The sequence below is a fragment of the Mesoplodon bidens genome (assembly GCF_964165515.1).
Source record: "Mesoplodon bidens genome assembly, chromosome: 15".
Taxonomy (NCBI): domain Eukaryota; kingdom Metazoa; phylum Chordata; class Mammalia; order Artiodactyla; family Ziphiidae; genus Mesoplodon; species Mesoplodon bidens.
This window is the reverse complement of record NC_138171.1, coordinates 18,241,939-18,256,059: the sequence shown is the minus strand read 5'-3', so window position 1 is coordinate 18,256,059 and position 14,121 is coordinate 18,241,939. Positions and strand designations below refer to the sequence as shown.

At 46.3% G+C, this 14,121-nt stretch overlaps 1 protein-coding gene across 1 annotated transcript in view; it reads right to left on the bottom strand.

Moving 5' to 3' along the window:
• Nucleotides 1-14,121, bottom strand: part of PTPRT (protein tyrosine phosphatase receptor type T) — a gene marked incomplete at both ends in the record, with an annotated part of 1,089,241 nt that overhangs the window by 54,974 nt on the left and 1,020,146 nt on the right. Inside the window, 1 exon segment of the mRNA XM_081255209.1 lies at nucleotides 3,734-3,810. Coding sequence (XP_081111335.1) covers nucleotides 3,734-3,810 — 77 coding nt within the window.

Sequence of the window (14,121 nt, the reverse complement as noted above, 5' to 3'; positions counted from 1 at the left end):
AATCAGGCAGCCCCCTGCTGACAGCTACTCTCCCTGTTCTCAGGAGCTTGAGAGCTTCCTGCTGGTTCTAGCCTGGGGATACTGAACTCCTGCCACTTTGCCTCCCCCTTTAGTTTCCTTTAATCCTGTTCCTACTCTTATTAAATTCCCTTTGAGTGACCCTCTGTCTCCCAATGGGACCCTGACAGATAGACACTTCACATCAGTTGTCACACTCTTGCGGGTTGGCATCATCCCATTTTACAGACATCAGAACGGGTAAATAATTTACCTAAGATCATAAGCTAGTGAGCAGAAAGGCCTGGATTCAATGTGGCCTCTGTAAGGACTGAATTCATGTCACAACTTTGGTCTCGTGAGCCCTTGACTCTAACCACAGCACAGAGTCCAGTATCACTTATTAAGATAGCATCTAGCAGAGACTTTGGCCTGTCTGCACAATCTACTTCCTAGAGAGAGGGAGAAGGTGGGCAGAGAACTGGATTCTAGCTGTGTGACCTTGAGCAAGCTCTTAACCTCCACCTCTGGCCTCTTATCCTTAAAGGCTCTCAGAATGCATTGTGATGATAAGAACCTGGTAGAAATGGGTGCTGTTATTAGTACTGGTGTGGCAGAGATTCACTTGCATTTAAAGCAATTTCCTTTGTTGCCTATAAATACCAAAGTGCATCTTGGCTCTGACCGCAGTCACGTCCTTCCTCAACTTTGGATTGTCTATCCAGGAAAATGCCTTTTGCCAGAGGTTAGCACTCAGGCAATGAATACCAGATATGGCAACTTGGGCCAGCAGACCCCTCGTGGGCATGGCTGTCAGGGCTGCCACATCCACTCAGCCAGAGTCAAAGTCAAGGGGAAATGGAAGGAACCAACTCAGTTTGGTTCAGCACGTGCTGCCCGAGTCCCCATTGTGTGCTGCGTGCAAGGTGGTGTCTTTTGAGTGGGTGAGGAGGAGCAGGACCAAAAGCCCTGGCCTGGGAGTCATTCGGGTCTGATTTCTAGCCTGCTTCTGCCACGGACCAGATGCCCACGCCCAGGCTGTGCAATCTCTTTAAACCTCAGCTTCCCTATCTGGAAAATGGGGGTGGTCACCTACCCTAGAGGGCTATTGGGAGGTCTCAATAAACAGATTCACCTAAAACCACCCCTCACAGGGCCCAAGAGTGGCTCATTTAGAGCCCTGGGCTGTTGTTGTTGCATGACCGTCGTTATTAAAGCCAGCAGGGCATGGCTGGGGAGGCACCGCCGATGCAGACTCCTGCTGTCCCCTCCCTCACATCCTGGAGAAGTTTCATAACCTTGAGAGCCCCAGTTCACTCATCTGGAAATGGGTAGTAATGGCATTTACTTCGTGAGTTGTGATACTAGTTAAGGCAACATTGGTACACTAGAGGTGATCAATAATTCTTCAGCTACCATCGGTCCTTCTTGCCTGACTACCATCGGCTGACTCTCACTCGTTGGCTAAAGCAGCACTGTGTCACCTCCTCCAGGAAGGCTTCACTGACCACACCACTCCCACCTTGAGGCTTTGATTTTCCTTTACGTTCTCATGGCCCCTGCTCTTTGAGGGTCTCTTTTCTTATCTGACTCCCTCACCAGACTTGAGTCCCTTTTAAGGTCTGTGTTCCCAGCACACAGTGGAGGATCTGCTGTGTGTGAGAAATGAATACTAGATGCATGAGGGAAAGGTAGAAGGCATGATGGGTGAATGCTGAGTGCTTTCTCCAGGTTGGAGACAGGCTGCTCAGAACTGGCCATCTCCTTGTGAATTTTCTTGTTAGCCAGAGTCCAGGTGGAGAACCATTCCAGGTGTTTCAGACAGAGGGAATTCAGCACAGGGAGCTGGTTATACAGGTGATGGAGGACCTGAGTTGCAAAATGGAACAGTGAGGCCACCCAGAGATCAGCAACAGCAAGAGGATGTGGTCACCCCTAGAACCAGCAGATAACAGGAGACAGAGAAGTCGCCAGAGCCCAGGAGCTGGGGCCACCTTGTCGAGGCTGGATCACTCTGGTGGTCCTGCTTGATGGAGCCACAAATGGGATGAAGCCACTGCTGGAGCTGCCATCCCAGGAAACAAGAGAGGCAGATAAATAGGATGGCTTCTCCCTTCCCATCACCTGCCAATCTCCCACTGCACCTTCCTTGAAGGGTCAGCTCACTTTCCTCCCTGCACACACGCACACACACACACAAAGACACACATGCACACACACACAAAGACGCACATGCACACACGCACATACACATACCACACACGCACACACACATGCACGCACAAACACGCACACGCACATGCACACACACACATGCACACGCACACACACATACGCACATACGCACACACACGCACATGCACACAAACACACCCACATGCACACACACGCACACAAACATGCACACACATAGAAACATGCACACGCGCAAAAACGCACACACACATGCACACACAGACACACACGCATACCAGCAACACAAAGCAGAACAGGGAAGGACAAGGAATAGATCTGAGGGCAAACAGGCAAATGCCTAACACAAGGCTCAATACACAATGGGGAATTCAAAAGCATGCCACAGTGCCTTATAGCTTGTCTATAAAAACACCTGGGAGTCAGAGGCACCAAGGTGGATCTCTGAGCCTTTCGTCAAGGTTCTCGGGCTCCTACCTGAGGTCCTCAGAAGCCTGGCTTGCATCGGTCATTCTGGGATGTCTCTCTGGCCCCAGTGACCATGCTTCCCTTTTACAAACTCTTACTTCCGTGTATGCCTGTCTTGGCTCCTGTTGTATTTAGTTCCTTCCTCCATATTCTCTGGAACACGGAAGCAGCCCCCTTTCCTAATTGGGGGTCTTATTCCCATACCTTCTTCCCTCTCATCTATCTTACCCTGGGCAATAGATAAATCATCCCAAAGCTCAGCTCTGAACCGGTCACCTCCTTGATCAAAAACTTGCCATAGCTTTCTCTTGCCTACAAAATAAAGTCTGACTTCCTACGTTTGATCACAAAGCATTAGTGATCTAGCTCCAACCTTATTTTCCACTATTCCCGTTATAGAGTCTCTGCTCCCCTCAAACTGAGCTGCTACACACCCTCTGCTACATCTCAGCTTGTGCTTTTCTTTGGCAGAGGCCCATCATCCCCCTCTTTGATTTTAAATTCTACCTGTGCTTGAAGCTTTGGTTCACATCACACTTCACATTCCCGATATAAAAGTGACTTTTTCCCTCCCACCTCTGAATCCCTGTAGCATTTTATCTGAACTCATGACACTCACCACTTTCTAGTTTGCCCTGGAATTATTGATGTGCACAGCTTATCTTCCTGCTAAGGTTTTAGAGGGTAGAGACCATGGCATTTTTAGCTTTATGGTTCCTATAGCATCCAACATACAGTAGGTATTCTGAAATTTTTGTTGCATAAATGGCTGTACCTTCAAATAAATGAATGAATGGGTAAACGGACATACATACAAAAGAATTAATGGGTGAATGAACAAGACTGGCAATCCTGGGTTCCCACAGAGCAGGCTACTCCAGCCAGCCTGAAAGTGGATGCAGCTTTAGATGGCTAATCAGCGTGGGTTACACTAGTTACAGGGAGGAACCAGACCCTCTGGACCTGTTCTAGGAGGGCCACTGTCCGGGGAAGCGGCTGGAGGCACAGCCACAGATCTTGAGCCTACCGCAGCCAACCCCAGAACCCAGCTGCCCAGCCCCGTGGAGAGCCTCACATCAATGTAGTTGGCGTTGATGTAGTCGGAGTGTGGGTCTCCATCCAGCACCAGCAGCCTCACTCGAGAATGGTCATCTGCAAAGAGAGAGCAGAAAACAAGGGGATGGGTGATGAGAAGGCTTCGGGTGAGCTCTGCCCTGCTTTAGAGCCACGATTTATCAATCATCATGTACCAGGCACCATGCTACTGACAGACACGCTCTCATTTAACCCCTAGCATCACCCTCCGTTATTATCCCCATTTACAGATAAGGAAATAGAGGCTTAGGGAGATTACTGTGCCTTAAAAATGGGCCTGTATATGCTTCTTCTCTTTTTTTCCACCTGCCCTTCTGATTCTGGTTTTGTCATTACCTACCGGGGAGAGTGACCTGCTTCTTTAAATCTTAGTGATTTTGTCATTAAAATGGGGATGGAAATGCCTTCTCCAGAAGACAACACAGGAAAGACCATATGAAAACACTCAGGAAGCGAGAGGTGTTAGATCCAAATTAATATGCCCCATTTTCATGCTTGCTTAAAACTGGCAAATTTACCTATTTTCCACAAGTGCACAAATGCTTGCCTTTTGCCTCTTGGAATATTGCTGCAAATAGACTGTCAGCCACATATTGTTATCAATATTATAATTCAAGTGAAGCCGACTAAAGCACTATATTAAAAGAGGTCATCAATAACTAAAAATTGTGTTACAGAGAAAACCATTTCAAAAACAATCTAGGCACAAACAAGATTTGCAGGCTTTAGTCAATGGCACGCTTATTTCAAATAACACCAAATAAAAATGATTAAAAGAAAAACCTATTACAGCAGAAGAATCAGGCTAATCCTTTACAGTTAATTAAAGTGAGCTCCGATATGCTAGAGGACACGCAAACAGAACACCTGGGTTGGGTCTGGTGGGGGAAGGGGCTCAGCTTTCTGTCCCCGTCACTATGCACGTATCACCGCGTGTTGCTGCATCCACTGGCCAGGCCACCTTACTCTAGGTCAGGGCTAGGGCTCCCCATAAGTGGACTGGAGAACTCTGGGCACCCCCAAAGGTTTATGGGGATCAAGGAAGTCGGGTCACCAAATCCCATTAGCTTTTTCCAGAACTTCTCAGTATACAAGGCCACCTATTACTACTCACTGGAACCCCCACGAACAGGGACATTAGGTGTTTTGCTCCTTGTTCTGTCCTCTGCATGCACCTGTGACAAGTACTCAGTAAGTACTTGGTGAGTAGATGAATGGATTATCTCAGTGGACTCTCACAGTGACCCTGGGAGAGAAGTAAGATGGATGCTGTTAACCTTTGTTACAAATGAGGAAACTGAGGCTCCCAAGGATTGAATGGCCACATGGCCAGTGGATGGTGGAGCTTGGAAGAGTGGGGTTCTCTTAACTCTGAGCTCAGACACTCCTGGCTCCCCAGAGGGGTCTAAGCAGGATAGTAGAAAGTACTTCAAGGGTACACAGCAGAGGGAATTAATGACAGAGAAGTGGTTACCTGGGTGATGGAAGAGTTGAGAGGCTAAAGGGAGGAGGGAGAAGTAACTCAGAGATAAACGTCAACAAGGAGGCACTGCCTCCCCAGGGTCGGTGGAACAGAGGGAGGAAGCGAGGGCACCAGAGCCCAGGGCTGGGGGCCACCTGTGGAAGCGGGAGCTGCAGTGGACCTCTCTGGTGGGAGCTGGAGAAGAGGAGGAGACTCCCTCACTGTTCAAGAAGGTGGCTCTGATTGGGACACAGAGGGAGAAATGCCCCGGCTCCTTCCTTTCTCCCACCTTCCAATCTCCCAGCAGTGCACGTCATTGGCCAAACAGTAGCCAGCTGACAAGAGAGGCTGAGAAATGCAACCTGCAAGGGTCAGATTCCTATGATGGAAAGTTGAGCAGGAGAAGGCAAGGAATGGGACCAAGGGTGGACAAGCAGGCCGGGGCTGGACAGGACACCATCCCACGTCCATTCATTCATTAACTAATTAATCAATTCAAAAATAGTTAAGTGAGCATCTGCCAGACGGCAGGCACTGTGCTAGATACTGAGCTACACTGGATGCCATGTTTCTTACTCATCATGGGGAAGAGTTTCCGTGGAATCAACCAGAGGGAGTGGGGGGGAGGTCTAAGTGATCCCTTTGGGTGGGTGGCGGAGTGGGGTGTGAAGTACGGAAGGAGTTTGAAGCTAATCTTTATGGAGTTGATGGTAGATACCAGAGGCTTCACATACACATACATTATCTCACTCAATCATTTATTCCTCCAAATTGCTCCACAGATTATTATACTAATGATGTAGTATTTTTATTCTTCCCGTTTCACAGATGAAGAAACTGGGGCTCAGAGAGATTAAGCAAGTTTCCAACATTACACAGCCTACAAGTGGCTGGGATTCTATCTTAGGACTGTCTGACCCTGAATCCCTGCTCTGTTCACACGATGTGCTGTCCCTGGACTTCTAGCATCTCACAGGTAGTGCAGTCTGTGCAAGTGTCTGGTCCCCAGCTCCTGCAGTGGGGTGTCCTGGGGGACATCCACCCAGCAGGGGTTCAGACAAGACCCAGCAGCTGACTCTGAGCTCAGACTGTTAAGCCTTGTTACCAGCGGTTACCAAAACTGTAAGGCTCAAAAAAGTGAAAAATGTGTAATGTGTTTTCACTCATTGGTCTCACTAATGACTTATCGATTCAAAAAATCTCCTTTATTTATTGAGTTATGCCTGCCCTTGAGGTCTAAAGCACTGGAAACAGAGATTCTGGTGTAAAACATTGAAAGGGAATTTTCATTAATATAAAATGAAATTGAACGTCTGAAAGCAAATATGATTAAAAAGAAAAAGAAAAGAAACAAACTTATTTCTTTTAGTTAAATATTCTTAAAGATGAGAGGTGCCTCTAACCACCAGGTGATGGCGTTTGTCAGTATCACCTCTTTATTCATTTATTAAGAACAAATTCACTGAGCACCTACTACACACAGGCTTGCTGAAGGGACTTGGAAAGTATTTTCCAAGTGCTCAGGGAGTTTGTCAATGTAGTGGGGGAGACAGACTGTACACAGAAGTGAAATTTCAAGGTCTAGAAAGTGGGGACTAGAGGGCTTTGTGAAGTGATATGTGAATGAGGAACTGAAAGTAAGGCTTGACCAATGGCCAATGAGGAAGGGTCTTTCCATCAGAGAGAACAACAAGAGTGAGAGCAGAGGTCCTGGAGAAGCAAGCATATGGGCGACCTGCGAACAGTTTCTTGTCTTGTGAACATGGAATGGGAGGCAAGTAGCAGTGGGAGAAGAGGCAGAGGAGGTAGGGGGAGGTCAGATTGAAGAGGGCTTTCTACACCCTATTCAGGTACTTAGATGCAAGGCACCATGCCGGGCTCTGCAGAGCATCCAAATAGAGACTACCTTCTGAGACTGTGAAAGGGTACTTTAGTACAAAATGATCAAGATTTATTCCCACATGGGCTAACCTGTGGCAAGTAGGAGAGTAGACGTGGTGATGGGAGGTCTGAAGCTATGGGTCAGATCTGGGTTCAGATCTTAGCTCCATCACTTAGCAAGTCAGTTGATCTCTCTAAGCCTTGGTTTTCTTAGGAAAATGCTACATGGCTCAATACTATATAGCTCACAGAATGTTGGGAGGATTAAATGAGAAAATGCAGGCATGAAAAGTGTGAGGATGTTAAGAGAATGAAAAGATGAGCCACGGATTGGGAGAAAAAGTTTGAAAAAGACTATCCGATAAAGGAGTTGTATCCACAGTATACAAAGACCTCTTAAAACTCAACAATAAGAAAACAACCCCATTAAAAAATGGGCAAATGATCTGAACGGACACCTCACGAAAAAAGATATATGGATGGCAAATAAGCATATGAAAAGATGTTCAGTATCATATGACATTAGGAACTGCAAATTAAAACAACAAAAAGATACCTCTACTCACCTACTAGAATGGCCCAAATCCAGAACCCTGACAACACCAAATGCTGGCGAGGATGGAGAGCAACAGGAATGCTCACTTACTGCTGATGGGAAAGCAAAATGGTAGAGCCGCTTTGGAAGACAGTTTGGAAATTTCTTCCAAAACTAAACACACTCTTATCGTATGATCCAGCAATGACTGTCTGGTATTTACCTAAATGAGCTGGAACTTATGGCCACACAAAAACCTGCACATGAATGTTTGTAGCAGGTTTACTCATAATTGCCAGAACTTAAGAAAAACCAAGATGTCCTTCAATAGGTGAATGGACAAACAAGTCATGGTACCTCCCTCCATGTCTTTGGTAATATAAAGAAATGAGTTCTCAAACCAGGAAAGGACATGGAGGAAACATAAACGCATACTGCTAAGTGAAAAAACCCAGCCTGAAAGGCTTCATAGTGTATGATTCCAACTCTATGACATTTTGGAGAAGGCAAAACTATGGAGGCAGTAAAAAGATCCGTGGTTGCCAGGGACTTGGGTGCAGGGATGACTAGGTAGAGCACAGGGAGCTTTTAGGGCAGGGACACTTCTGTGTAAGACTGTAATGGTGGATATGTGTCACTGTACATGTTTTAAATCCTACAGAACTGCACAACACAGAGTGGACTCAAAGGTAAACTATGGACTTTAACTAGTAATAATGGATCGCAAAGCACAGGGAGATCAGCTCGGTGCTTTGTGACCAGCTAGAAGGGTGGGATAGGGAGGGTGGGAGGGAGGGAGATGCAAGAGATATGGAGATATATGTATATGTATAACTGATTCACTTTGTTATAAAGCAGAAACTAACACAGCATTGTAAAGCAATTATACTCCAATAACAATGTTAAGAGAAAAAAAAACCCAAACACTAAAAAAAAAAAAAAGAAAAAGATGTGGTGTATATATATATGGGATGGAATATTACTCAGCCATAAAAAAGAATGAAATTTTGCCATTTGCAACAACATAGATGGACTTGGAAGGTATTACGCTAAGTGAAATAAGTCAGACAGAGAAAGACAAATACTATATGATATCACTTATATGTGGAATCTAAAAAATACAACAAACTAGTGATTATAACAAAAAAGAAGCAGACTCAAAGATACAGAGAACAAACTAGTGGTTACCAGTGGGGAAAGGGAAAGGGGAGGGTCATTATAGGGGTAAGGGATTAAGCGGTACAAACTGTTATGTATAAAATAAGCTACAAGGATGTAATGTACAACACAGGGAAAATAGCCAATATTTTATAATAACCATAAATGGAGTATAACCTTTAAAAACTGTGAATCATTATATTGTGCACTTGTAACATATAATATTGTAAATCAACTAAACTTCAATAAAAAAATGAGATACTACCTTATTAAAAAAATGGATCAATATTGGTTCACCAATTGTAATAAATGTATCACACTGATGCGAGACGTTAGTAACAGGGGAAACTGAAGCGGGGTAGGAGGTAGGAGTAAACAGGAACTCTCTGGACATTCCGCTCAATGTTTCTGAAACTAAAACTGCTCTTAAAAAAAGTGTGAGGACAGTGCCTGGTATGCAGCAGGTGCGTAATAAATGGTGGTTCTGGACTGGATGAGAGGCAGGCAGTGAGCTGATGGCGGAGACGGTTAGAAACTTAGTGCTTCCCATTTGCCCTTCTGTACAAAATGTAAATCCATCTTTCTGCAGAGGCAAAGAGTTACTGTGTATATTCATGAAAGGGCAGAATTCAGCTATAGGTCCACCAGAAAGGCATTGCAAGGAGTAGCACTGCCCTCATGGTTTATTTATTCCTTCTGGGAGATGCTAATATTATTCTGTGTCCCCTTCTCCTTCTAACTTTATATAATTAGAAGGATAAAAAAAAAACTGTGTTTATCCACATGCACATGGAGAAAGATGGGGCAGTGGGTGGTGTAAAGGAGTTTATACAAAGTAATTTACAAGCAGCCCAGAAAGTTCATTATGCTCTATCTACATTTTGCAAGCTTGAGAAACAGCTAATCTGGTACTCCTTGTTTGATATTCAAGATGAGTGAAGAAGTCACATAGAGGAGAAACAAGCTCTTCAATGGTGAGGTAAGAGGAGGTGCAGGAGCCTGGCTTCACCCGGCTTTCAGCTGAGGTAGGAGGTGGGCCAGCACTGGCTTGCACGGAGGAGGAGAGAACCAGTGGCCACTGGTAGAGAGAAGGCATAACTGCAAAGACACGGAGATCCAAAGAGCTCCCCGGAACACAACTCAAGGGGAACAGAAACACTGCCCCTCTAGAATCAATCTGTTCCTTGTAGTTTTCGAACAAAGCCCAGTGATAGGTTGTAAAAGTTTAACAAAGAGCTCTCTGGAGGAAGAAATGTCCCTGATCTGTAACATCTGATTTCTGTGATATAAATACTCCCCCCATGACTGATTTCAAGCTACCAAGGTGGTATCATATCAACTGGCTCACAAAATTCCTGAAAAATTTAACCATCATCTTTTGCAAGCTGGTATGAATCAGTTCCAAGACATCACTGATAGAGAACAAAGCCTGACCAGACCCCACAATGCCTTGCATGATCTGCTTTGGGACCTATTTCCCAAGTCCAGCCTCATGCCCCCCTCCCCACATATTACTCTGAAAACCATGCCCTTCTTTCTGTTGCTCAAATGCATGATGTCTGCTCTGACCACAGGGCCTTTGCACATGAAAGGAATGCCCTCAACCCCATAAGGCTGGCAACATCTCATTCTTCAGCTCAATCTTCCTTCCTCAGGAAGCCTTCTATGATCTCTCCACCCCAGACTCTAATAGCTCCCTGTACTTGTCTTCAGAGCTCTTAGAGCAGTTTTATTTCTGTGACGATCTGACTAACCCATGGCTCTCCTTCGCACCCTTTTTAAGAATGGGCACCCTATTTACTAAACTCCTCTATAGTGTATGGCACATAGTAAGTGCTCAATAATTATCTGTTCAATATATGAATTCATATTTGTGTCTGAAAGGCTGAGAACCAGAAAGGAGCCGGTCCCTTGCTTTTAGCCATACAATTGATTTTAGGTAACCTGGCCTGGGACCCAGGCTCTTTCCTCTACACAAGGCTGGCATAGTGTGCCTGGATCCTGTGCTCAAATTCTTCCTCACCTCATAGCTGACCCCTCACCCCACCTGCAGACCCAAGACTGGCAGCCAATCACTGCCTTCAGCACGAGAGAGGGAGGGCTTGGGAAGGCTCTGAAGGCAGACCTGAGGTCTGTCACTGACTCTATCACCCAGAGCTGAGTTGATGTACCTTCCTGAGCCTCAATTTACCCAAGGACATCAAAATCCTCTCTACCTTTGCAGACCTGTTGCAAGGATGAAAAGCAGTTAGATATGAGGGCACCTAGTGTATTGTAAGAAATCAATGCAAATGTGTAAATTCAGTTTTATTGTAATTCTAGGCCAGTGGTTTTCAGAATAGCATCCTTGGCCAATAGCATCAACGACATCTGGGAACTTGTTAGAAATGCAGATACTGGAGTCCCAGCCCAGACCCACCGAATCTGAAACTCTGGGGTGGAGCCCAGCAATCTGTATTTTAACAAGCCCTCCAGAAGATTCTGATGCACTGATGTTCAGTTATTTAGCAGAGGGGGTGCCTTGGCTATTCAATTTGTCTTGGGAAAGACCAAAAGTTTTTACTGGAATTAGGCTGTGAGACTAGAGACTCACCTGTGCTGGGTGTAAGGAACAGAAATTTATCTTTGTGGAGTGCATAAGATGCTCCAGGCACCATTCTAGAAGCCGATGGATGCTGTGCCACTTGATTCTCATCATACCTCATTTTGTGGCTGAGACAATCAAGGCTCCAAGAAGTTTAACAACTTAGAAGGTGTAAGGCTGAGAGCTTCCTTGTAGAGTAGTGGGGTCCCTACCTCTCCGGGAACCCCAAGACGCACTGCCTCTACACCCATGCCGGTTCTGACTCTGACACTGTCCCATCCTACTGTGTGTCCCGGCCCCCAGCCCTGGCCAGGGGAGAGGGCTCAGTGTCCTCCCACGCACAGCTCTAACTCTCAAAGCAAACCACAGCTCCCCCTCCCTCCTCCATCATCAGAGGTAACCCAGTAAGTCAGCCTTCTCAAGTCACATCCACTTAGAGAATCACTTCGGAGAGGTGGGGCGGGGAAGACAATAGCATTTGGATACAGGACGCTTTCCTCCTGTCTTCTGGGCGCTGAGGAAGGTAAAGAAAAGGTGCAACTTTTCAGAGAAAAGAGATCTGACTCCTTACAATGAAGTGTGGAGCTGAAAACTCATTTCCTAGAAGTACTGGAAATGTTAAGGCCATCATCTTGCACGAGTGGAGAGCGAGGACGCAGGTAATCCTGCCGAGACTGCCCAGGTACGCCACGGAAGCTAAAGGTCTCCTCATTCAATCTTGATTGAATTACCATATGACCACGGTAGCAGGTGGCCTGGGTACGACAGGGAAACAGCCCGACATTCTGTGCGTCTCCTTGTGCTGCCAGTTCCCTGCTGGCTGAGGCTGGGCTGCTCCATTCTGCAGGGCCCTCTGAGGAGCTGCTCCAACAGATGAAAGCTTTGTGGCCATAGACGGGGCTTAAGTATAGAGGCACAGAGCACTGAGGGAAGTTACGGGGACGGTGGCCCATCCGATGAATCTGTGGATTCATCCGAAGCAGGATGTCCAGCCCACACCCCACCAAGGGGACCGTCCGAAGAAAGAGAGGAAGGTCTCTGATCCGGATTCCTTCCGAAGCAGAAACTGAGACAAGGACTGAAATGCAAGGACTGGCTTTGGGAGATGATCCCGGGAAACACCGGAAGGGGAATGGGAATTAAGAGGCAGAAAGGAAGGAAACCAGTGAGGGTTGTGTCATCAAGCAAGTTACCGCTGTAGACAGCTGGGGCTTACTTTCTCCTGCTACTCCAGGAGAGAGTGTGAATACACACCTCCAAGTTATTCCGCCTCAGCGGGGAGGGACCTGGGGTACTTATACCCGCACCCCCATCAGTCATGGATTGAGAGCTGCTCCTGGGGACACTTAATTTCTTGGCAGTCCCGGCAAGCAGGCAGAGAGGGCCCCAGTGACCGGAACAAGTCCTCTGACAAACAAGGGCACTGAAGGTTTCTGCACCAGGATCACTCTGTAAGGCCCAGGCAGGAGCCACCCTCAGAGACAGCCAAGGAGAAGGGGGAGTTGGGAACACTGAACAAGGCACCCATTTTGACATCCAGTACGGTCTCGCCAGAAATCAGTGGAGAAACAGCTCTGAGAAGGAGCCCCTGAGTTTGATTTGAATCTGAGTTCCTCTCTGGGAGTGAAAACAGCCTCTCTGAAGGGTTCATCCTGATCTTCTGCCCTAAGGTCAGAGTCCTCAGCACATGCTCCCCCAAGAGCACAGGTATGTCTAGATGCAGAGGGACTCCTTGGTAGGGAGCTCATGGCATCCGGGCAGCAAGAGCCCGGAGCCCTGGTCCTACAGACTCTGCGTGACCGTGGGCAGGGTTCTACATCTCTGGACCATTGCTCCTTGCCTGTGAACTCAAAGAGGCTAGACTTAGCGTCATCTAGGTTTAAAAGTCTATACAACCAGGTTCAGAGTCAATATTTATTCATCTTAATTTGCACTCTTTGCACTGAAAGATGTGAACCTGAGTGTCAGAGAGATGACGTGACCATGTTGAAGGTCATGTGCGAGGTAAAGGGTAGAACTGAGACTAGCACCTGGGTCTGCTGGACCCCATGCCCAGTACTCCAAGACACCTGAGCCCAGTGGCTTGTCTTAACTTAGGGGGTTAGAGGTCTCAGAAAATGAAAATGTCCTGGGTCTCTTGTTTGCCCTTCAGCCTTCCGCACCTGCCTCTCTAAACTGGAAGCTGATCTCTGTGGATAACATCAGAGGTTTGTACGCTCAACCTTGCTAATCATCAGGGAAATGCCAATCAAAACCCCAGTGTAATATCACCTCATACCTGTAAGAACGGCTATCATCAAAAAGACCACAAACAACAAATATTCGCAAGGATGTGGAGAAAAGGGAACCCTTGTACACTGTTGGTGGGAATGTAAATTGGTGCAGCCACTGTGGAAAAACAGTATGGAAGTTCCCCAAAAAACTAAAAAGAGAACTACCAGATGATCCAGCAATTCCACTCCTGAGTATATATCCAAAGAAAATGAAAACAGTAATTTGAAAAGGTATACACACCCCAATGTTCATAGCAGCATTATTTACAATAGCCAAGATATGAAAGCAACCCAATATCTATCAAGAGATGAATGGATAAAGAAGATGTGGTATGTATACACAAGGGAACATTATTCAGCCATAAAAAAGAATGAAATGTTGCCATTTTCAATAGCATGGATGGACCTGGAGGGTATCGTGCTTAGTGAAATAAGTCAGAGAGAGAAAGACAAATACTATATATTATCACTGAGG